Source organism: Callorhinchus milii, unplaced genomic scaffold (assembly GCF_018977255.1).
Source record: "Callorhinchus milii isolate IMCB2004 unplaced genomic scaffold, IMCB_Cmil_1.0 Scaffold4, whole genome shotgun sequence".
Lineage (NCBI taxonomy): Eukaryota > Metazoa > Chordata > Chondrichthyes > Chimaeriformes > Callorhinchidae > Callorhinchus > Callorhinchus milii.
The window spans coordinates 23,718,026-23,743,671 of NW_024704745.1; the positions used below are offsets into that span (position 1 = coordinate 23,718,026).

At 39.7% G+C, this 25,646-nt stretch overlaps 1 protein-coding gene across 2 annotated transcripts in view; it reads right to left on the reverse strand.

The window, feature by feature from the left end:
• Nucleotides 1-2,662: 2,662 nt before the first annotated feature.
• Nucleotides 2,663-25,646, reverse strand: part of rasa3 (RAS p21 protein activator 3) — a 128,653-nt gene continuing 105,669 nt past the window's right edge. For both annotated transcript variants that reach the window (XM_007891782.2, XM_007891783.2), the window contains 15 exons: nt 24,983-25,136; nt 23,796-23,944; nt 22,792-22,906; nt 21,707-21,781; nt 21,346-21,469; nt 19,880-19,986; nt 19,518-19,595; nt 18,751-18,828; nt 17,106-17,179; nt 14,029-14,135; nt 12,968-13,050; nt 9,907-10,115; nt 7,392-7,495; nt 6,440-6,623; nt 2,663-4,284 (listed from right to left, as the gene is read on the reverse strand). In XM_007891782.2, coding sequence (XP_007889973.1) covers nt 4,209-4,284; nt 6,440-6,623; nt 7,392-7,495; nt 9,907-10,115; nt 12,968-13,050; nt 14,029-14,135; nt 17,106-17,179; nt 18,751-18,828; nt 19,518-19,595; nt 19,880-19,986; nt 21,346-21,469; nt 21,707-21,781; nt 22,792-22,906; nt 23,796-23,944; nt 24,983-25,136 — 1,717 coding nt within the window. In that variant the 3' untranslated portion in view covers nt 2,663-4,208. The remainder of the gene's footprint in view (nt 4,285-6,439; nt 6,624-7,391; nt 7,496-9,906; nt 10,116-12,967; nt 13,051-14,028; nt 14,136-17,105; nt 17,180-18,750; nt 18,829-19,517; nt 19,596-19,879; nt 19,987-21,345; nt 21,470-21,706; nt 21,782-22,791; nt 22,907-23,795; nt 23,945-24,982; nt 25,137-25,646) is intronic.

The window sequence follows — 25,646 nt, forward strand, 5'->3', positions numbered from 1 at the left end:
TCAACCCCTCAGCGCACACCCTAGCTCAGGTGCCTAGCGAGCAGTGTGAAATGTTTTGCAACGTCTCCTGATATGAAAGTCGCTATCTAAATGTAAATTATATTGCAATATGTAGAGAGACATCTCAAAACAAAGACAGAGTGGGAGCCTGAACAGGGGCATATGGGTAGGGTCGTGGCTGAAGGCACAGTCAGACAGGTTTTTAAGACGGGTTTTGAAGGCCAGGATGGGGGGGGTGGGGGAAGGGGCAGGAATTTGGGAAGAGAGTTTCAGAGGGTGGGGCAAAGTGGCCGAGAGCTCACCTGTCAAAGATGGGCAGAGCAGATAATGACATGAAACAGGCTGGGGTTAGTGGATTGGAGGGGATGGGTGTGGGAGGAGGATTGCTGGAGATTGCACAGTGGAGAAAGGCATGGAGGCATTCAAAGGTGATGAGAATCTTAAAGTTAATCCACTGGGGCAATGGCTGCCAATGGAGTCTGGTGAGTATGGGGGAGGTGAGCCAAGTATGGAAGGGAAAGTGGGCTGTAAAATTATAATAATTTAATATATAGGATCATTCATACCAGAGAATGTCTCAAAGCACTTCACAGGATTTGCCATAAAGTGGAGTGACTGTATTTTGTAGGCAAACGCAACAGCCAATTTGTGCACAGTAGTGTCTCACAGACAGCCGTGAAGTGAATGACCAACTTTGTTTGAGGGTTTGTTGGCCAGGACTCCCAAGAGAAACTCCCTCCTCTATGGTCTGCATGTGGAGGGTAGAACAGAGGCCAACGAGCAAGGAAAAGTCACGTATAGGGGGACAAAGGCACAGGTGAGACTTTCAGCTGTATATCAGGGGCATGTGAGGTAATGGCAGAGGTGGATTGTATTATGGAGATGGAGGAAAGCAGACTTGGTCAGAGAGCGGATAAAAGGTTCAAAGGAGTCGACTGATCAACCTTGAGAGGCATCATAGCTCAACCTAATTCAGTTCTTACCTGATGGCAGTGGTCACTTATTAATGATTAGGAATGGGATCCCCGCTAAAGGCCAATTTTGGCACCACTGAGATCACAAGTGAGATCAGACCAGACAGAATAGACCAAGGGATCAGATCTGGGCTTGTTTGGGTTTGGTATTCCTCAGTGCAATATTATGGGATTCACTTACCCACTAAGAACTCTAGAGTTTATTTTGATTTCTTAATGTTACCTATTCTTAGTTCTTTCACATTAAACTTCACCTTTTGGTTTTGGAGTCCTGTAGCTCAGTGGTTAGAGTACTCGCTTTGCAAGCGAGAGACCTGAGCTCAATTCCAGGCAGGGCGAAACCTTAGGCAAGTTTCCGTACTCCACACAGAGCCTAATAATAATCCCTCCAAAACCAATAACAATAATAAAATTGGTCATTTTCAATCTACGACTGTTTGTGAGACATTGCTGCTGCGTTCGCCCACAAATATAGTCAATTCACTTTACAGTGTGTTCTGTGAAGCGCTTTGGGACGTCCTCCCGACGTGAAAAGCGCTATATCAAATGCAAGGATTATTAAACCCAAAACCAGAAAATGAAGTTTAATGTGAAAGAACTAAGGATAGGTAACATTAAGGGGAAGTAGAGTTTTATGAATCCTGACTAGCAGCCTTCTGGCCTGTCCACACTCTTGTTTTCTTTGTTTCAGGTAAACTGTTCATCATTTTACTTCACCATTATTAAAGTCTAATTTACGCTACATTCTTATTCATAGTGGTATTGGCTAATTCACCTTGCCTTCTTCCTTACCTCCATAATAATAATAATCCTTGTATTTGATATAGTGCATTTCACGTCTTCTCGATGTCTCAAAGCGCTTCACAGAATAGACTGTAAAGTGAATTGGCCGTATATTTGTGGACGAAACGCGGCAGCCAATTGCGCACAGCAGTGTCCCACAAACAGTAGTGGATTGAAAGTGACCAATTTATTATTATTGTTTTGATTTGGAAGGATTATTATTAGGTGTGTGGAGTAAGGAAACTTGCCCAAGTTTCACCCTAGCTGGAATTGAAACCAGGTGTCTGGCTCGCAAGGCGAGTGCTCTAACCACTGAGCTACAGGACTCCATCAAGGCCCATCTCAAGACCTTCCTCTTTGACCGTGGCTTTGGTCATTCACCCAGCCCCACCCCCTTGCTCGCCATCCTCTTGATTCCAACCCCCAGAGGTTGCAAACCTCTGACGTCTTCCTGATGTGAAAGACGATATATAAATGCAATTGGTTGTTGTAATAATAACAATAATCTTTGCATTTGATATTACACCTATAACATCAAAACATCTCTTAAGACAAAGGGGATATAGGTATGTATTGGATTGTATGTGATCGGCAAACACAGCAAAGTGGCTATTTGTGGAACATTGCAGTGCACAAATTGGCTGCTGCGTTCCCCTACCAATACACAGACTACACTGTATGTCCTGTGAAGTGCTTTTAGACATCCTCCTGAACTGAAAGGAGCAATGTAAAATGGAAGGTTTATCATTATTACCTGAATCTCCATCTAAACAATTTCTGCTTTAGATCCACTCTAAATTGCAAATTTTGAAGGTCACTCTCTAGACTGACTTTGAGAAACTAAAACTTTATAGACATTAGATGAAATGAATTTGTTTAAAAATTTAGTGACACGTACACACATATTACAAACTCGCATTTTTATTTGGCAGTTAAAAATACATTGTAGCACATTAGTATTTTATGTACAGTGTAAGTTACAAGCATATTATGAGAATGAGTTTAGCTGGCAGGTGACGGAGCTCAGTTTCTTTAATAATATGGGAGGAACACAGGTTGGCTTGAGATACTGCTCTCATCACTTTCCTTCCCTTGTAACAGTAATCCTACCCAATATACAATTTAGTCAATATTTTTATTTTATATACCGTAAGAATAAAAACACAATAAAACCATTCTCTCACTATTACAGTGCTTCTTTTAAAAAGGGTATATACTAATGTAGTTCCCTCAGGCGGAAATCAAAACATTGAAACTATAAATGTGACCATATTTATCCTCCCTTTATGTAAAATGTGCGATTGTTTATGAAGACAAGGTCTTCATGCTATTAAAACTGAAGCATCAAGCAGAGGTAAGTAAATATTCCACAGCAGCGAGTACTTGGCAAAATCAAGACACATTTTGCATAAAACTCTTATCGCTATTAGCATTGGCATTAACAGCAATGTCTGTACCTCAAAATATAAACAACATTATAATTGAATCCGTTTCCCTCCCTCTCTCCCCGGGTCCACAATGCTGCCGACTGAACACATTGTTTTGTTACAAAAGCTTCCTACACGATTGTCATGGTGCACAAGGTGGGACGTTTCCACTACAATTAAAGCAGAACATTATTTGTTAAAGTCAGCGGGAAAATAGCACAAAAGATGTTGTGAACTCTAGCAGCAAAAGTTTCTGCCTACAAGACATTTTTTATCAATAAACAATTGAAAACCATCCAGATGGCATAGTGCCTCCACTACACCATCACCTTTGTGGTCCAATGAATGCCGCTGGGCCAAAGGCTGTAACATGAATGTGGAATAGTGTGGTGCTTACTTGACATTTGATGCACCAAACAAACATGCCTATTAAATCCTCTTCTTTTCCTTCCCAGCAATAGATTGCTAATCCCAGGTTCTAGCAAAATCAAAGTAAAACAGAATTCGACAGTGCAAAAATCATTGTGCGCCATGTAATGAGGTTACATTTTTCAAGCTCTGCAGGGAAAAACAATTGATGTTGTCCTTCAATACTAACACAAACTGCAATCTTAAGCTGCTTACAAAAGGTGAAATGCTATTGCTTTGTTACTTCAGTACTTAGCTCCATTTGGCCCCAAGAAGTTTAAAAATGACACTGGAGTTGCTTGCAGATGGATTCACTTTCAATGATCATTGAACTGATCACCAGTAAAAGCAGGTATAAAATAATGCCTTAAAGGCAAAAAGTTAAATCATCTGTTGCAAACAGATGACTAAAGTGCATATGTAACAGTTTGTGAAAACATTAATCAACCACCAAATGTATGTGAGTTTAATGTTGTAAGTCTGTACACATCGGGTTCAAATGGATTATTTTCTGTTTTTTTAAGCTTCATTTAACATTGTTGACCTCTCTATATCCAGCAACGCCTGGTATAAAATAATACGCTCGACTTTTCCACTTCTTTGTTAAGGCAGTTGGTCACATTGAATTGGTTGAACATCCTGAGTTTTGGGTTGAATAACACTGAAAAGACTTGTCACCTATGGGATGCTCCCTAAATAATGAAAAGAAACAGGATTATTAATAGGTGAATCTGTATCACAATATGGAAAACTTATATTTTAAATACATAAAGATTACTGTTTTTATTATAACCAAGTAAGATGTGTTTCAACTTTAAAAGTTAACTGCATAAAAATGGCCACAGAAATACAGAGACTAACGGTTTTGTAAAATGCAATGGGCACGTTAAATTAAATTACTTTTCTTTATAAAGGAGGAATTAGGCTCCTAATAATATTATTTGTTAATAAAAGGATAGGCCTCAAGAGGGAGAGAAAGAAAAACAGAAGTCGCTGGGAACACTCAGCAGGTCAGGCATCATCTATAGAGAAAGGAAAGTGAGTCAACGTTTCGGGTCCACGATCCTTCAGCAGAACTTGAGGGAGAGAAATTATTACTAGACATGCAGTCAGTATCCTCAGCATTAACATTTGTTTATTTAAGCTTCTTTAATGATTTCTTGGACATAATTCAAAAGAAGATAAATTTTAAAGGTGTGCTATAACAGCACTACTGTACTAGCGTTTTGTGATCACATATTATTTGCATCAAATTTGTGGTAATTTGTATTCCAAGCTGGCACGAATTTTTCCCACAACTGGAGGTGCAACCTGCTGATTCTAGAACCATAACATTTTCCATTACAAAGAACAAAATGAAGTTCATTGTATCTTGCTGCATCTTTCAAAGAGGAATCCATTCAATTCCACTTACCTGCTTTTCCCTATACTCTGCAAGTTAATCCTTTTATGTAGTTCCCTCTTGAAAGCTAATGAATTCCCTCTTGAAAGCTATACTCTCCGCCTTGTTCGCTCTCTCCCCTTTTTCAAGTCCTGTATGAAAACCTTCCTTACAACCATACTTTGGGACGTCCTTGGGACGTCCTCCTCATGTGAAAGGTGCTTTACCAATGTAATGTTGTTGTTTTTGTTGTTGTTATGTTTCATATTTTTATTAAATATGAAGACACAATTAAATAAATATTAAATATTAATATTAAATAATATTAAATTACTCTCCTCTTTAATATCTATATGCTCCCGCTTGGTGACATCACCCGCAGACATGGGGTCAACTTCCAACTCTATCTTTCTGCCTCCACCCTCAACTACAGGACCACTGCTGTCCTGACAGACTGCCTGTCGGACATCAAGTCCTGGATGAGGGCAAATTTCCTACAGTTGAATGTGAACAAGACTGAGGCCCTCCTGATTGGTTTCACGTCAGCACCTCAGGCTCTGGCAGCATCAACCTCCATGATTGCACACTACAACTCACCAAGCCAGTCAGGAACCTAGGTGTCTTGTTCAACCCTCAACCGTCTTTTCTTCCCCATATTCAAGCCATGACCCGCTCTGCCTTCCCTCACCTCTGCAACATCGCCTGTCTCCACCGCTACCTCACCCCTCAGGCCACTGAAACTCTGTAACCGTATCCTCTCCCGCACCAAACACCGTGACCCCATCTCCCGCACTCTCCATTGGCTCCCTATCTTTCAGAGGATCCAGTTCAAGATCCTGCTCCTCACATACAAAGTCCTCCATGGCCTCGTCCCACTCTACCTCTGCGACCTCCTAACCGCCTACCAACCCGGCCGTTCCCTCCGCTCAGCCGGCTCTGGCCTGCTCCGCGTCACTGCCCCACCCGCCCCACCATTGGCGGGAGAGCCTTCACCCACTCTGCCCCCAACCTCTGGAATTCCATCCCCCAATCACTCCGCCTCACCCCCTCCTTAGCCTCCTTCAAGTCCTGCCTCAAGACCCTCCTTTTTGACCATGCCATCGGTCAACACCCTTCCCCTCCACTCTCTTCTCCCCCCATGACCCCAGCTTGGGTCTGAAATGCTGTACACTGTCCAGCGCCTTGGGATGTCCTCCTAGCGTGAAAGGCGCTATACAAATGTAATTTTGTTGTTGTTGTTGCTTACGGTCACCTCCCCTCCCCCCCAGCTCGGAGTCAGGCTCCACCACTGTAAAGCGTTGAGATGCTACTCTGCGTGGAGGGCGCTATATAAGTGCAAGTTGTTGTTGTTGAATTATGTTGGTAAAGCAAGAAAGATCCAAGTGTTGACAAAGGGCTCTGAAACAGAAAAATCTGAAGACATCTAAGTGATAGTAGCAGAAATTTGCAAAATCTACAGCACTTACTGGCTGCCATACTTGGTCCTCTTGAACTTATTCCTCTTATACTGGACATGCTCCATCTCCAATGTTTGAACAATTTCTATTATCTGTCTTAGTGCTTTATACGTCTCCTGAGGATCATCAATAATGAAGGTTGAATATTCTTCCTGCTCAGGCCCATCGTACACAGACTTGCTGCCACACGCCTCTAGTGAGAGGATTGAAATAAAGAGAATTATTTTGAGGGACAGAAGTATATATTACATTTAAGCTCAATTAATAGTTGAAATACTGTATTCTTAAAACTGAACTTCAATAAAAGTGAGTTCTAATGTATGTTGGTTCAGTGATTATTTCTAATTCCTTAGTAAGGATTCTGAGTAAACGCTCTTCTGTCCATTAGCTCAGGCATGGGAACAGCGCTCTGAAAGTAGCTCTCATCAGAGTGGAGTTCCCTTAGTTTGTTAATGCAACTTCCAGTTTACTTATAATGGGTGTAACACTCCCCAACTTGATAGGTTATCGCCAGTACTCATTTCCATTAGTTTTCATGTAGTTTCTGTCTTCATGCATTTCATTCTACAGCAGATGATGAGACAGCGAGGAAATCTCTATTTTGGTACCTTAGTTAATGAAAAGGTTGTGACAGAGCATTCCCCTTCATATGGTCATAACTTGACTTGTGGTAGATAACCAGGAATCTACACAGGTTCCTAAATAACATTTTTACCTTATGCTTATACGTTAGGACACTCCATCCATTTTATTAACAATAACCAACAATATACACCTCCTTTTACTTAGTTGTCTCGAAATGCTTTACGCAGATGAGAGTGGGAGGCTGAGCAGCGTGGGAGACAGGAAAGAGTGCAGTCAAGGATGTAAGTTTCAAGGAAAGCTTTGAAAGAGGTTAGGGAGAGTAGGTAGAGGGTAGAGTGCCAGTGGAACACATCGTTCTCGCCACTATATCTGTTACCTTGCATTTTCTCCAATTTAGTCATGTAGGTACTGAAAAGCGAGTAAATGCGCTCAGTCTCCCGGTCACCATCTACATCTAACTGGATGTTAGCTGGAAGCCCGCTGCATAAAATCAGATAAACACACAATATAAAGTAATCACAGTGTTAACTAAATGATAAGAGACAGTTGTAAAAAGACAAATACATGCCCTGATAAATGTGCAATTTTGGATTAGACTAATACTTGAGTATATATGTAAAAAGCTTTTTTCAACATAAAATAACAACTCTACAATTACAAAGCTGAAGTAAGACCCAAAGCTGGGAGAGAGATGGGGCAGGGCGACGGGGGGTATTAGGGGGAAGTGGCTGGAAGTGCAGTTGTGAAGGTAGGTATTTCAACAGGTTTTGAAAGTCGAGACGGTGGGAGCGAGATCATCAGAAGTGGCTGATGGTGGAGTAGAGCAGATGGGGCATGAAGCAGGCCAGACCTGGCAGAGCATAGGGAGTAGCCATGGGAGCAGGGTTGTAAAACATCACAGAGCTAAGGTATTGCAAGGCTGTGGAGGCATTTCAAAGTGAGAATGAGGATCTCAAAGTGGGCTCACCCTGGCGGATGGGGAGCCCATGGAGCTGGGCAAGATGGGGTAGATGGGTTTGCACAACCTAGTGAGACAGAGGGTGCCAACGGCGCAGTTCTGGATGATCTGGAGCAAAGCTGGGGAGGTCAGCGAGCAGGGTATTGGACAAGTTGGGTATGGAGATGACAAAGGGATAGATGAGGGTTTCTGCTCACTGAAGTAAAGAAATGACCAAGGCAGGCAAGAGATGAAGGAAAGCAGACATGCTCAGAGTCCAGATGAAATGCTTAAAGGACAGGTGAGAATTCAAGAAAATACAAACTCCAAACAGACATCATGAGCTGGAGTGAATAACTGGGGAGGTTTATGCAGTCACCTAAGATGAGACACTGGTGGGAGCCAAGCAGGAAAACCTCAACATTTGAGTTAGACAATGTTGAGGGCCTGATATCTAACTGGTAGTCTGTCAGAACAGCAGTGGTCCTGGAATCAAGAGATAGTGATGGTTGTCCCATTTAAAGTTACATGAGAGTGAAGGGAATAGAGGAGTATGGGAGGGGATAGGGAGAGAGAATTCAGAGTGTGGAGGCTTAATGAAGTATAAAGATTGTCATGGTTTAGTTGGACTGAATGGTCTGTTTTCATGCTGTGTAGGGTATGTAGTTACATAGAAAAGGTAGTGATCAACGTAAGAAAGGTCCCCAACAATAGTTGCCTAGAAAATAAAATGTAGCTATTATAAGATTATATTTGTGATTTTTTATGTTTTTTAAGGCTTTTAATTAACCTTTATATGCATTTAGAATGTAACCTTATTATTTAATTATTTAATAAGGTTTGTTTGATAGAATGACTAGCTTAGGAGGGGTTAAAAGTAGCTTTGCTGGACGAGTTGATTACATTTCAGATTTTCCTGGTAAGATGTTCACTCCTCTGAGATAATGAGCAATCGGGCCCTTGAACATAGATGTAAGAACAATGGACCACAGAAAGAAAAGGCTACAGCCTCAGACACCTGCCTATCTCAAGGCTGAGAAACAAGCAGGCTGTGGAAGGCTGCTCAGAAGTCGTCCATATCTTTCTCCTTATCAGGTATTTTCTAATGCAAAAAGAGCCTGTTCAATGATTGCTAACAGCTTGCGAAGGGTGGGGCCTATCTCTGTGACTGGGGGAAGTGGAGTTAGAAACACATCAAAGATGTAACTTTGAAATAGTTGGAGTTGCGTAGAGGGTCAGCACACTTCCCAGTGGAATCAATATCGATTCTACTGTATCTATATATAGTGTACAGGGGTGAAGTAAGAAAGTGACCATGAAAAGTGAAAGAGGAGAAGTAGTGGGTAATATGTTTTTGGTTCTTTTAGCTAGGCAGAGAAGTAATAACAGTAGTAGTGGTTGGTCCATTTGAAACACAGAAGTCAGGTACGAGTGAGGTGCTGGGCTAAGAGCTGATTGTTTCTGTTGGGTTTCCAGGAGCCACTCTCTGTGATTCTGTGTGATATTTCTGTGATCGCTCCAGTGTATGTCAAGATGAACCCAGGTTTGTTTAGTCTGGAGCATGAACCAGTGCCTAGATATGTGTTGTTGTCCCTGTATCGTGAGTACTACTGTTGTTGTATAGAGTGATTGATTGGGTCCGAGGGTTTACAGGACGCTGGTCCCTGTTTAGTGTATGTATTACCAGAATCAGTTGTCCCTGAGGGATTTCCAGGGGTTGATCTCTGCTGTGTATTTTGAGGTGTGTTGTTTGTCTGGAGTACTGAGCAACCCCTGCATGCATGCTCTGTGATAAATGTTTTGCTCACATAGATGTGTAGTATTGTTAATGTGTTGTTATATGTAGTATCATTTGATTACAGATTGTTAAACCTCATGTTTCATCTTATGCAATAAACTCTATACTCTTACCACTGCCTGTTGAATTATATACAGTTTACACTATTCTCCTTACCCAGTGCAAGGTGTACAGCCTAGGGCTGTGTCAGCAGTGGCCTTGCAACAAAGCCAGTGCCCATTGAGATATGCTGAAGGATGGTACACTGTCAAGCGCTTCTTGTTGCACTGACTAACTTTTGTTAAGATATCAATCCAGTCTTTGGCCTCCACACAGTTGTTAGCCTGTATGTATAATGCTCTTTCTGGCTGAATGACTTGGTACATCTAAATAAAAAAGAGACACACATTAAAAATTACACATGGTGAAAAGGCTTTATAATATACCATCATATTTTAGCATTCATAACTGTAATCATGAAATTCAAACACTGAAGCATTCCTTAACTATTCTTTGAATTTGGGGTCCTTCACACTGCTAGAATGGGATTGATAAAAAATCTGATGCTATCTTACAGCTAATTTTATAAATGTGAATGTCACTAAAGCACGGATTTCTTCAAATTTGTTCTTCAGGTCCCCTTCTGAATTGCCATCAACTCCCAGCTCGACTCCAAATCCTTGATTGTCCAGTGCCTTGGAATGTCCTCCCGATGTGAAAGGCATTACACAAATGTAATTTGTAATTTGTTGTTTATCACATAATTAACTGCACCTGTAATTCCCTCTATTAACGTGTTTATACATAACCCATAAAAAATCCCAATAATGTGATAATGTGATGATTGCAACATGATTTTCTATTTCTATCAAAGGGGAAGTAAAAGCTAACATAATATTTCCTTATTTTATTATAGAAAGTAATAAAATAATCCTTGTATTTCATATAGGGCCTTTCACATCATGAGGACGTCTCAAAATCCTTCATAGGATTTACTATAAAGTGAAGTGACTGTGTATTGTGTAGGCAGCCAATATGCACACAACAATGGCCCACAAACAGCCATGAATCAACCTTGTTTGATTTTCTTTCAACGTCTCCATGTTTGAAAGAAAGAGATTTGCCTTATTGACAACTTTATATTGATTGGATACTTTCAGTGGATAATGAACAGTTACAATCAAATCTTTTCCTTTCTCCAGCTCTCCTAATACTACAAAATGAAAGCCACATCTGAGAACCTACAGATCCTTAAGGATGAATCAAGATGATCATTGCACTAATTTCACTGTCCTACTTATGTGTCAGTAAATTAGAAGAAAAGGGGCAAAGGAATTCATTAACCTCTCATGTTAGAGGAATGGAGAGATCGGTCTGAAATTCCACAAGCCTCCACTAGCATTTTGTCTTAAAATGTAAGAATGTTGAAAATTCTTAAATTCAGTCTTAATTTGGAAGATAGCTCTTTACAAAGAGCAAATTAAGTCTGAATTTAAGAACTTTCCACCATCCTGTAGCATCTTGTACACACTAAGGGTTATTAGTGTTTGTAGTTCATTAGTAGAAGCGGCTTTTAAGGTTGGATCAATTGACTTGTTCAAAAGGGAATATTATGAGATAAAGGGCAATAGCTGGAACGTGGACTCAATAATAATAAAGAGATGGTATAGAAAAATAGGTAGCAGTAGGACAGACTCAATAGCCTGTTCTATGCATAAAATACCCATGTTCCACGAAGGACTGAACAAGATCCCATTAGCTACTGAGTTCTGCTGAATCTGCTGTGCAGGACTATAATGATGACTGCTCGTCTCTGAGCCCGAATACTTCAGGTCATTGAAATCTTGTTCCCAATAGTGAAGAACACCAGCTGTGTATGGTTTCAAGAAACATTTCTCTGGCAATGAGAAAATTGTTTGGAACAATTTGGACCCAAGTGCTTTACAGTTGAAATCCTGGAAGGGCTCCAGTCTCCTCTGTGGGATTTACTGGCTTTGGATTTATACCCATGGTAAGTGGAGAACAAATAAAAGTAGGAATTTTATTTGTTTATTTGAACTGAGTGAAGCATAATACAGCTGCCAACATTCGCACATAAATAAAATTCCACAAAAAATGTGGTAAAGCCACAAAAGATCAACAGTATGCAATACTTGAAAAGCATCTCAGAATTTAACTTTGTTAAAATTGACTTGTAGAATAGCAATGAATGCTCTTCAGTCTGTACAGCGATGCTGGGAGAAGACTGCATTATAACCTCAGTAGTGCTGACAGCATTATCTGTTTAACCCTTTCCTGACTTGATTCTATCAGTGGATGTGATACATATCATTCTCCATCACCTATGAGCACCCACATTTTAAATATTTGGTGCAGAACAAGGAAAATTTCACCTAGAAATTTAGTTCTGAGACTCAACATATTTTCTAATCTCAACAAGGACAGTAAGCCATCACATGCAGAATAGAGAGCCAGTGTGGCACAATTTTTTTTAACACATACATGTCTCATCTATACATCACTCTTCCTTGGCTAAATCTAACTGAGGCATTTCGTTTTGAAGGGATATGGGAAGAAAATATATATATCCTGATGGGGAGAAAACAGTCACAGGTTCTGGACCACAAACAGCTGCATCAGGTGGTTGAAACAACCTAAAAAACAAATTCTAAGCAGCAGAAAGAAAGAAAGAGCAACAAGAGCTGGGGCGTATCAACTCGTCAGTTGAGATTAACTATGAGGTACATCACAGAAGTAAGAAGGACCAAATGGCAGATTGAATACACAGAAAGAAGGAAATCATTACGAAATATGCTGATGATAACAAACTAAGGTGATCATATGACAAATAGGGAGATAAATTTTACAACAATAACTTTACAACAACAACTTGCACTTATATAGACGCAGGGTAGAGTCTCAGAGTGCTTAACAGTGGCGGAGCCTGACTCTGGTTCTGCATGTATTTACAGAGATCTACAAGAACTAATGAACCACACCTCATAAAAACTACCTTTTTCTTCCTCCTCAGAATATTCCAGGGGAATGTCTTGTTGATCAGGTGCTTGTAACTAACAATTTCATAAAAAGACTATAGTACATTTTTTGGAAAGTGTAAAATACCAACATTTGTCTGAAACCAAGGAAAATGTACGTGAAGCCCAGGAGTGCATTGTAAGCAGAAGTGTGTTACATGTGTAAAATAATACTTCTGGAAAAAATGTCACTTTTTACTCACATTTTTCATTTTGAAGGATTCTTCCTCCAGTTTTTCAACAGCTAAAATGTTTTCGATAGGAATACTGCACAATGGATGATCAACTGCAAAACACAAATAAAATTTTAGCTAGAATGATCCTCCGGGGGATAAATTCTCCAGAGAGAGACTATGCGTTTAATATGTGAGCGCTGATGCAGTGTCATTCAGGTTGCAGGAAAGAAAAAATAGTTCTTTACAATGCCTGACTTAATCATTCCAGAATTGTACACATAAATAAAAGCAGGCTGTGTACATACAAACACTGATACAACTTATTCACTCTTGGCACTGTACATGCACATGCTTGTACGATTGCTACACTTAACCTCAAACCCTAGGCACATCAATGCTGATTACTGATCAATGCTGACTTCAATGTATTTAACAACAACTTGTAATTATATAGCTCTCTTCACACGGGGTAGCGCCCCGGAGCGTTACAGTGGCGGAGTCTGACTCCGAACCAAGGGTAGAGGTGACCATAAGCACGATCAAAAAGGAAGGTCTTCAGGTGAGATTTGAGTGTGGAGGGAGAGGGCATGGTGGAGGGATTGAGGAAGAGAGTTCCAGAGTTTCGGGGCATGGTGGCTGAAGGCACGACCACAATGGTGGAGCGGAGGGGACAAGGGACGAACAGGAAGCCGGAGCCAGCTGAGCTGAGGCAACAAGTGGTGGAGTGGATCGGATAAGCAGGGAGGTGTGAGGGCATGAAGGGATTTGAAAATGAGTAAGAGGATCTTGAAATCAATCATTCAGTAATTAGGAGCCAGTGGAGCCTGGCAAGGACTGTTGTGATGGGGTTATGGAGTATTGTGCGGGTGAGAATCTGGGCTGACTTCTGAATTAGTTGAATTTTGTGTAAAGCAGAACTGGGGAGACCAGCGAGGAGGGCGTTGGAATAGTCTAGCCAGGAAGTGCCAAAGGCATGGACGAAGGTTTCGGCTTCTTTTTGGCTGCTTTTAAAGGAAACTTGATGCATATATAAGAGAGGGAAATAGAGGAAAGGGAGTTTCAGATGATTTCTATGAGGTTTTTCTCACCTTTGTGTTTATGATAGGTGAACTCATGGTTGGTCAGACGAAACCATCTCTTTTTAAAGTTTTTGATGCCAAAACGATTTCTTCCCTGTGCTCTCTTGATCATAAACCTACAAAATAATAAGAAAATGTTAGTGGTTCAAAACTTCACAAAGACTGAAACAGATAATGCAAGGGAGGAAATGCAATTGAAGAGTTGCTGGTGACTGCAATGAAGTGGCAAAGGCTGTAAAGTTCTCCACAACTTTTTTTCAAGGTGAAAAAGCTGAAACTTTATTTGAATATATTTTATACTAAAGTAGTTACTACTTTATGATTTTCTCTTTGTACTTATTCAATTTTTATCCTTGTTAGATTCCATGTTACTTGCACAGTGCAATGTTTGATGTAAAGCTCTCACAGAAAGACTTGGTATACAAAGCAATGCTGCTTTGTGTCCACCACCACCACCCTGCGAAGTATTTGAATTCATGCGAAAGGGGAAAAAAAGACGTCCTCCCGACATGAAAGGCGCCCCTCCAGTGCTTTGGGACATCCTCAAGACGTAAATTTAATTTAATTTGTTGTTGAGTTTTCTTATATTCACCACTGTGCGTGTAAAGATATTAATGCTGACGGTCTGTTCACTTTCCCTCTTCTGTGTTCAAGTCCGTGTCCCCAACTTGCCCTGCACCATTTGAATCTCGCCTTTAGTTCATTCCATAATAATGAACAAAAGTTGAAATTAACCTTTCAAATCCAGTTTGTTAATATTGCAAAGTGGACTCCATCAATGGTGTATGTGCCATTTCAGCTCCAACCATGAAATAAACCAAACAATGGTTACCCTACATGGTACTGACCCAATCTATACTTGATACAAGTTTGCAACATTATGCAGAAACCATAATACAAGTCCTCATGCTGCTAGAAATGATAATAGTGTACATCCAAGCAAAAAGTGAATTAGATAAATATGAGTATGAAATTGGGACAATAATAAATAATATTAATCTGGCATTTGATGTTGCACTTTATCACGTCGTTGAATCTACTCAAAAGTACGTCACAGGATTTGCATTGCAATGCAATGACTATTTATAGTCAAACGTGGCAGGTAATTCAACCACAACAATGTCCCACAGTTATAAAATGAATGATCAATTTTATCTGAGGAATGGAGAACTCCCTTCTCTGTTCAAAAAGTGCCAAGGGATCTTTAACATCCACCTGAACAGGCAGGTGGGGTCTCGAAGGACAGCACCTCCAACTATACAGCCCTTCTCTCCTCCCAAGTGTCAGCCTAGACTAGGTGAGCTCAAAGACCTGTCGCTGAACCCACACCTTTTCATTCAGAGGTAAAAGTGATACCAATGGAATATAATAGAGTCCAATAGAATAAATGGGTTTATCGTAGCACTTGCATAGCCCTGCTGGGGTAAATGGCAACCCCTGTACAGTAATTTATATGTTTCTATGATGTACTTCCTGCCCAGTCTGAAACCTAGATTGTGTTTGTGCCGGATATAAACATGAACCAGGTCCTAGTTCTGTTACATCTTTGCTTTTCCATTGAGGAAAAGTAGTTGAATCACAAATGTTTCAGTGAAATTAGCAAAAGGAAGGAACAAATAAATCAGGCACAGAGCTGTTTAATATCCCAAAGTCACTTCGTGATCTGATTACTCACTTGCTAAACTCCTAAAGCCTGTGTGCAGGTTTCCTGTAATGTACTACCAATGGAAGGTTAATCCAAGATATGCATCGGCTTTGGACCAGTGAGTCATAGACATGAGAATGGAAAATGGAACTGATTATCTCTGTACTCTGTACAGGCGACAGGTCAACACATCTCATGTTTTACAACAGCAGACTTGCAAATCAAGAGTTTTGAATATTAATCAAAGAGTTTTGATGTACTGGAAAGTTACACATTTTGAAACTCTGGAGGTTCAGCTGGAATGTTTTGTTTCATAACAAAGAAGAGGTTTGCGTTGATTATTTCTCTCCCCATTCCCCGCTGCTCCCCATAGTCCTGATTCACCTTACAGTGTAGTATAGTTCTGACAATTAACTCATCTATTTTTGTTATCAATGCCAATTGCGCAAAGCTTTGTGTTGCAGGCTGGGATTCAAGCTCGGGTCGCTGCAGCTCCATCCTAGAGTTACTAGGACAAGCAACAAATAGCTCTGGACATAAATAAACTCGAGAGTCTTTGTGTAGAAAGTGCTACAGCTAAAACTGCAAGGACATAAACATCAACTGTCCTGCATCTTACCTGCATGAACTATTACCATCAACTTTCTTTACAGTAAGTTTTAAAGTCCTTAAAACAGCCGCCAGCAAGCCAATAAGAAAGGACAGACAGAAATAAAGTTCAGATATGTGAAGCAGAAAGACAGAGGCAGAGATTCAGAGAAGTACTTACAGGAGAATTTGATATTAGTCATGGGAAAACAGTGTACATAACTACTTAAAGACAATGTATTTAGAATGTAAAACCCACAGGAGTAATTAAAATTCAACAATAAGTCTGCTTATCCTGAAAAAGATCATTGATAAATTCTGGTCAGTTTGATTGTGACAAGATTGTGTGAATTGTTCGTGTAAACTTTTGAAACAAAATTCAACTGATGATATTATGAATGAAATGTGTTAGTAACCAAAAATGGAATCAACACACAATGGATAGATAAAATGTGCTCTTTTAACACCTAGCAGGGATGTAAAATATATATCAATGTCATTACCGTGTATATTTCAGTGGATCACAGTTCTGATTTTAGTAATGCCTTTAAGTATTTAATTCAGTTACCATATGATCTTCCTGTCTTTCCGGAACTTGTGTGTAAATTTAGATGCATTTGTATGCCTATTTTACAGTAGTTATTTTATACATGCAATGAATATGCATGCAAATAAAGTCATATTTAAGTGATATGACTACATAAATCAATAATCTCTTGTCGCAACTGACATCCTAAAAAACAAGCTTGATAGCTGATGATACACATGAAACATGATGTAAATTACATCTCTAAGCAAAACAGAACGTTGTGCACATTAATACCCCACATCAAAGCAATGGTAAAGAACTCACCCTTCCTTCAGTACTATGGGTTGTTCTATGCTTTTGTGATCTCTTCTTCCAGATGAAGAAATTAAATCCAGGAACTTCAATCACAAAAAAAGTTGCGTTAAGTGATCAGTACATATTATAGACATAAAGCAGCAAGAAACAGGTCTGTGTATTTCCTTGCGTGTGTATGTGTGTTTAAGGTATGTTACTCACTATAGCATTTCTTTCCCCATTATCGTCTGTCCTATGGCACATATTGCCTGCAGCTGAAGGCAAGTAGGTAGAGACTCCATCCTCCGCAGCCACCAGAGGGCAATGCCATTGTTGGCAGGCCACTGAAGGACAATGCATGAGAGTCGTCCAGTGACAACCTTAATTCTGTTTTCCTTCAATTTATAAGAAGGTCTGACTGTCAAAAACAGCTACAAATAATAGCCTTGAACGGTAACAACTCCTTTTATTGGTTGTCTACGTTTGGTTAATTGTCAAACCAGTTTTGTTTCCACAGTGAATGCTGTTGACATCGTTGAGGATTATGACGCAGTGCGAGAGGACTGCATGTACACAGCTAATGCCGGATTATACTTGGGTTTATGCCTGTGTCTCTACTGCTGCTAATTCAGTTCTCTCACAGGCAACCTCAGAACTCCTTTAAGCCAGTATCCATTATGTCATCAGCAATCACAGTTTAAGAGGCATAAAAGGAACATACTGAGAACGATGCACAGTGTGGACCCATTGATTATTTTGCAATGTGCATCATTGATTTTAACAACATTTGCATTCATACTCCTGGGAGCAATTTCAAATCATTCCCAGGATGGCACTGACGTGGAGGGAAAGCCAATTTATACTTCTGGTTCCACATTCCATTGGGGCCTACAGTAAGCTCTAGCCTACTGCTTGTACCTCATGCTCTCCGTTCCACTGTCGGTAGCCGTACCTTCAGCCACTACTCCCCGAAGCTGTGGAACTCTCTCCCTCAATCCCTCCATCTTGCTCCTCCCTCCCCAACTTCAAGTCCCCCCTAAAGACCTTCCTTTTTGGTCGTGCTTACAGTCACCTCCCCCTCCACCTGGTTCGTTGGCACACTCCACCACTGTGAAGCATTCCGGGATGCAACCCCACGTGAAGGGTGCTATATAAATGCAAGTTGTGGTCCATTCTGGAGTTCTGCACTTGTATAGCTCAGCACATCCATGCGCAACTGCTAAACACCATGTTTTTTTATTAAGCTATTAAATACACACTGATGCAATACTAGCCCTTATGATGTTGGGTGTTCATGCTGTTGCCCACAGGTGGAGTCAACATTGATTTACACCATCCGTATTTATTCTGCTATGGAGACATTGCAATGCTCACAATTACATATTCTCAAGGTGGTCCCAGAAACAGGAAACCAGAACACCAATTTACAATCCGTGTTTTGTGGGGAATGACGGTGATGGCTGCCGGTTACAGAGACAGGTAGTATTCATTTGAGGGACATCTGAAGGAGGTGGCAGGAAAGGGTATGAGCATCTGACCAAAACATCTCGACAGGACAAGTGTCACACAAGCCTCTTGGTTTCAGTGACTATTTACTGTCTTCCTATCACGGTGTACAGAGAATCACAAATAAGGCACACTAACAAAGAGCTGCTTGTCAAATGGCCATACTTACATTTCTTACAGCATCTGTGTATTTCTGCTCATTGAAATATTCATAAAAAGTAGCCATGTAGGATTCTTTGAAACTGGCCTATAAATTAATAGGAATAATTCAATGTTACTTGTGAAAATTAAGAAATTAATCCCAAACATATTCATAAACAATATCCTTAAATTTAGAACTATGGGCTGTGGTAAAGGGATCTCTTCTGTGTCTCAGCATTCAGAAGCAGAGCTCTTTTCTCGACAAGCAAACAGTGCAAAATTGGCTGTAATTTGAAGCTTTTTCCCTGGATCCCTGTACGTTGTTTCTCTGTGTTTCAGAGCTTCTCGCCTTGACTGTTCCTATAGTCAACATCCTTAATGCTTCTTCCTCTCCTTCCTGCTTGGTGCTCCTAAAAACCTCTTCGAGATAATCCAGCCTTTGTATAAAACACTACATAAATGCAAGTTGTATCTGTTGAAACACTGGTCAGCCTATCGGTAAGTAAATGGATTATTTACAGATTAAATACTTGCATCAAGCTATTTACTGTCTTCCTATCTAACAAATTGAAATCACTCTCAGTAGATATCAAAAGCTGATAGCACAATGCCGACAAAACTGATATACACTTGAAAATTTCCATTAAATATTTTCATATTAGGAAACTTTCCCTCAAGGAATGAAAACAAATTAGAATTCTATCAGGTATATTCTATTGTTTATGTCATCCACATTCTCTCTTTACGAGTAGTGATAAGAAAGTATCTGTAACGTGAATACGAAGAGTGACTTACAGATTTTGATTTGGATAGACTCCCCAGTGTCTGGATGGTCTTGGAGAGAAGTGTTAGAGTCCGTGCTGTTAATGGATCCTATTACAATAGAAAGTCGACAATGATAAAACTGATTGTCATCTAACTAAATATGTATAACAAAGGTTAATCAGTGACACAGTGAAATCCCAAGCACAAAATAGCTGACTAATAATTTACAGCCTTCCAGTTGTTGACGGAGAAGATTTCTTGAGAATGAAGAAAAAGAAAATAATTTTCCTGAATTTTTGGTAATTTGTTTCTCCCACTGTGATTCCTGCCGTACCAGTTGAGCTGCTGCCACATTAAACCCTGCTTATTTTGCGGCAAGTTGTCATACTTACTGGATGATGGGGGCGAAGCTGGAACAGATTAGGCGAGAGAATAGCTGGAGCAAAGAATCGCAGGAAGATAAAACTGCTGACAGCCGTGTACCTGACGTCAGGATCACCTGAAGCACAATAGAGATTCCAGTTCAGTGGTTCAATTAGTTATATTAGATGAACATTCTGTTCATTATCAATGACTTAAGAATTGCACAATATTTGAACTTCCCCTTCATTTAGTTGCCGATTCTTCCATTTACCCATCTCTCTCTTTCTCTCCCCACCCCTGTGACATAAACTCAGGAACTGAAACACATCTTTCATTATGTGAACAGATTCCTCCTTCACCTGGTCCACCATAGTGTGGGCAAAAATATTAAATTCTTTCTACGCTTAAGGGTCAGAGTTGAACTATAAGAATTAAACTGTAAAAGGAACAGTACTGCTCTGAGCACTTTCTTAAATTCACTTGCAAGTCATAAATACCTAAGGTGAAGAGGTTGAGGACAAACAGTGGAGCTCTGGGATTCTAAGCCATGTAGATCATCAGTTAGACAGAATTATTTTCTCTGAAATATTCACACTTGCCTCACCTATTTTTTTCTTAAGGAGTGTAAATTATTCCTCATAGATGGGCACAAGTTGGATCAACACAAAATGTTCTTCAATGCCAGCATTTAATATTGCACTGCAGTCTACCATTGGCTTCTTGGATTAGTTCCACTCAAAATACACATAAACTTTCTCCCCTGACTCTGCACTATGACTGAATACATCCTAATATGGCCACTCTAATTATATCTCATGATGCCATTCAGATATCCCTGTATGGAACTATTTGACAACTATAGTCAGCCCAGTCCCACCCTGCTAAAGTAAGTTTCCTCTTGGTTATCTTGGCTTAGATTCACTCTCGATCAGCTAAAGTTAATTCAAAACCTCTAATTCATTGGACATTAATTTCAGTTGTTGTTTGTAGGACATTGCTGATGCAAATTAGCCTAAAAAATAATAAGAATTTGGTCACTCAATCCACGACTGTTTGTGGGACATTGATGTGTGCAATGGGCTGCTGTATTTCACCTACAAAATACAGTCAAGTAACTTTACAATATATTCTGTGAAGCACGTTGAAACATCTCGATGTGATATATCAAATGCAAGGATTATTATTATAAAAACATTTATTTTATTTCTAATTAAGTGCATTATGTAAAATTCTCCAAGACTTTCTTTTAATGTGTCAGGTGCAATATAAAACATAAGTTGCTGTCATCACTGATAGAACTCACTTTGTGTAAGGCTCCCTCTTCAAGATATGCCTCGCTAGAACATGCAGAATACAGCTCCTCACACAGGAAGATACAATATCGTATAGCTTTTGATGTTACATAACACAACTTTTACAATAATATAAAGATATCCAAAGTGGAGTCTGCCTGTACCCACAACTAAACATGAGCTCCAGAGACGCCAGGGTTTACCTTGGAAACGTACAGCAGCAGATTCTCTCAGTGAGAAGAAAATGTCACACATGATTGTGGGGCAGCTCATACCGGACTTTGTGATAACATTGAAAATTCTTTCAACATATTGTCTGAGGTTTTCCTGAAATAAAATCAAGGTTGAGTTATGATCATTTCCAAATAATTATTTTAAAATTATAAACCAAACCTCTGAGATGCTACCCCTACTGCAGGGCGCACTATAAATGAAAGTCATTGTTGTAATTCATGGATAGTGCGTTTAAATAAGTTTGAATTTACTTACATTACTGTACACAAAAATTGAATTCGAAATATAATGTTGTAAAAGAAATACACTGCAATAAAAGTAAAGCTTTACCATATTGGATTCCAAATTTTCACCATCTTTCAGTTTAACAGGGTCAATTTCACACGGCTTGTGAACTTCACATATCTGTAAAAGAAAGTGAATAAATGCTTTCCCTAATTAAGTTAAGGGGTGAAAAACAGCTTTGCCCAGTCGGTACCCAATAAAGCAATACTGTATTTTCATGGCGCTTTCTTTACCCAGAAACTATCCATTGATTCTATCTGAACTGAGAGTTGGTAAAACTGATTCCATTTAAACTGCAATAAAGCCACCAGTGACAATGCCGCCTTATTCAGTAGGACCCAGTTGATCAATAGTGCCTCTGGAGGTGGACATCACAGACTCCTGAAGTAGGCCTTCATCTCATCTCTTTTGAACGGGAACTGCTTTGGATTGCAGAGTGAACTATCTTCGCTGCTAATATTTTTTTATATGGTGGGAGATGCCAGTGGTGGGGGGAATGGCTATGTGTGATCTCTCAGATAACAATGAGTTTTACTAAATCTCCCAGGCATTGGGGACATAAAACGAAGTTTGCATTTGGAAACAACTCAGTATGAGCTAGTTCACACATCTGCAGTTGTTTCCATGTCACTGATTTTGGATATCACCGGCCCAGTAAACAGGACAATCAGTGAGCAGTTAGCTAACAGGTATTTGAAAGCTACTTCTAATGTATCCTGCAATATAAACAAGACCTAGAAAGCATGGAGCAACTTCAGAACAAACTCAAATAGAAAATCCTACCTTTCAGACAGTCAGGTTTACTACAGATCTCAGCTGGATTATTAGAAATGTCAACAAAGTAAGCTATTCTGCCCATTGTGCCTGTGCCACTTATTGTCATTCAAGGTCTTCATACCTTCTATTATTTACCTGTCTGTCTATATTGCCTTTGAAATGAAATAAAACATTTTCTTGTTTTATTTGTATCTTTTGTAAATTTCTTTAAAAATCAGGCCGGGGAGGAAACAGCAGTCTGTGTCCGATAGTTACAAATGCCTCCTGAAGTTACCTTTACTTACAAACAGGTATAAAAGAGGATTAAACTAAGTGGTTAACTCAAAGCAACAGTGATCAGCAGTGTGGTTTACCTCATCGATGATTGGCTTTAATGTAACTTGTAAATAATGCATCCCTGCTAGTTTCATAGTCTCATCAATGCACTTTGAGGTCAACGAGTTTCCTCGGAAGATGGTGTTGGGGTCCCTGAACAGATAAAAATGTACAATTAGTCGATTATCGGAACAATAAAAGAGCTGGACTACGATTATGTGATTGTGTGGGGAGGAATGTACTGCTTTCTCTCCCACCAGGACCTGAGCCGTTCTTCTAAAACCCAACAGAACAACGTGATTTTCAGCATCATTCCTGCTTGGACACCATTGTAACCGTGTCTGTCAGTGACATAGGGTCAGTGGCAATGAGGTGTCCTGGATATCAATTCGGAGATACCTGCAAGTTGGAAATTCAGTCCACTCTGACCTTGTCAACATTACTTGCTGGACTGCCAGTTGACGGCTAGTTATTGCATCCATGGAAGAGAGTGAATACACAACTATCCTTTAGATAAGACATTAATCCAAGGCCCTGTTCTACTTGTTCAGATAAACTTTTAAAGATCCCACAACACTATTCCAAAAGACATTTTCCCTATGTCCGGATCACCCAGATAAAATTGGTCATGCATTTCATTGCTCTTTGTGGGACATTTCTATGTGCAAATCCAGTGTCACGTTTACCTACAAAATATGTAGTCAATATTTACCTATACAAATTACAGTAACTCCCGAGAAAAGCTTTGAGACATTTCAACAATTTGATAAGGTGCTATTATCAAACACAAGGATTATTATTATTTATATTAATATGTGGAACAGTTTGAGACAGATAACATAGGCACTTTCTGGAAGTAATTAACGGCAAAAGTATGTGAATGTGAGATAGTATTCGAAAATGAAAATGGACAAACGGACTGTAATGGCCTTTTCTGGTTCTGTACATTCTGCTGTTCCTAAGGATCTTCGTTGCTATATTATCCAAAGATTTGTCTTCACATAAATGTATGGTGTTCTGAATCAGTGTATCCTTTACTCACAGCGTCCTGTTTACTTCAGCATTGGCAATCGCACTAATGAAGGGTACGATTTTGCCACAATGTAAGAAGAGTCTGACGAGTGGCATTGCGGCCTCCTGTTTTTCGCGGCACACTTCACCCAGTACGTGACCAGCAGACGCTGAAACAGGCTGAAACAAACCAGAAAAAGGGAAGAAAGATTCTCACCTTGGTTTTACACAGCTCATCACTCATTATGCAAGAAAGAATGGGAGAAGCCACATCAATAAAAACAGTAGAGATGCTGCAGCATGACATGTCAGGAGTTGGTGACACACACACACAGACCCATGTATGTAGCAGACGTAGCCCTGTGTGGCATCAGTGTCAATCGCTAGGTCTACTACATTCCAGTTTTTTTTGCCCAACCAGGGATTGCGTTACACAGATCCTAGACCTAGATCCTAGAGAGAATCACGGCCTCAGTTGGCTGGCTCGGCAGAAAACTGGGTGCGTGTGTTGGTGCTCGATACAATGAAAGGGAAAACTTAGAAGAAGATCAATATCTAAAATAAACCAGAGACCAATAAGCACAGTATTCTGCCAGTGGCTTGTAATTAAAAAAGGCACTACTTGGCAGTGAACAGTGACTAGCTTCTTTCCTGGACGCATGTGTGCCATTACTAGGATGTCAACAGAAGAGGGCAGCAGCACACCGCAGCACTGCACAACAGTTTGCATTAAGCCACTTTGTAAGAAATTTAAACAAGAAAAAAACTGTTTCTTGAGTAAAGACAAAATGCTCCAGCATTGCAATCTGAAACCGTTTCAATTTCTGTAAATATAAATAACCTATAAAAGGATAAAACAAACCACAAGAACACTTTATTAGCCATCGTTCAGCAGGACTTTTTTTCATGCCAAGTAACAACAAATTAAATCTACACCTTCACCCCCTTTTCTATAAATATTAGTTAAGAAACTAAAATTTTCTCTTCCTTCACTATGACTCCACAGTGGTCTTATCCCTCCTTTAACTATCCTCTTGCTTCTGATGTGCTGCTAAAATCCTTTGCTATAAGCCTTTGTGTCGACATGCTGTTATCGTCACATATTTGATTTGGTCAGATACAAAAGGCATCTTTCCAAAGAGTATGAAATCTAACTTAAGGTTAGACAGAGGGTCACTAAGTTTAGAAAGAATACACTAGTTAGAGAGCAAGTCCTACCTCAACATCTGGAGACTTCAATAAAAGATCTCTCAAAGGATCATAGAAATGTGAAAGGAAAACATGGTCTTCAGTGTAAACAATATTCAGCCTTAATGAACCCAAATCAGCTGGTTTCACTGGCTTGCCGTTGTCTCTTGGCTGTAGAAAATACCTGTTGATATTTGAGAAAGAAAATAGCAAAAAAAGTTTAAACAATTCCTCCACTGTTTATAAATATCAATAAAGTACCTAAATAAAGATTTACAAATAGTTAATTCACTTTATCAGGTTATCAACAAAGATTGCAGTCACATAATTGGTCAGATTAAAATTTTCTGCAAATTATGGAAAATATAAATGACATAGTCATTCAGCGTTTTAGGTCAGTTTTTATTTTGTATATATTATCCTTTGCTATATAAGTAAGTCACGTACATTATTTTCAGAGATTAAAAGACATTTAACATATTTAGGTCAAATTCAATTAGGCAATATCATTTGCCAGGAATGAATTTTCATATCCCTGTATTCTGTCCAGTTAATTTGGGTCACTTCAGGTCACTTTATCGATTGTATTGATTGTTCCAACACTGCAGCAGTGAACTGTCTATCTATAGTCAGTTTTCTCTTTTTGACATGGTGAGGAGCAAATTAGGTCAGCATTTCATGTGAAACAAAATGA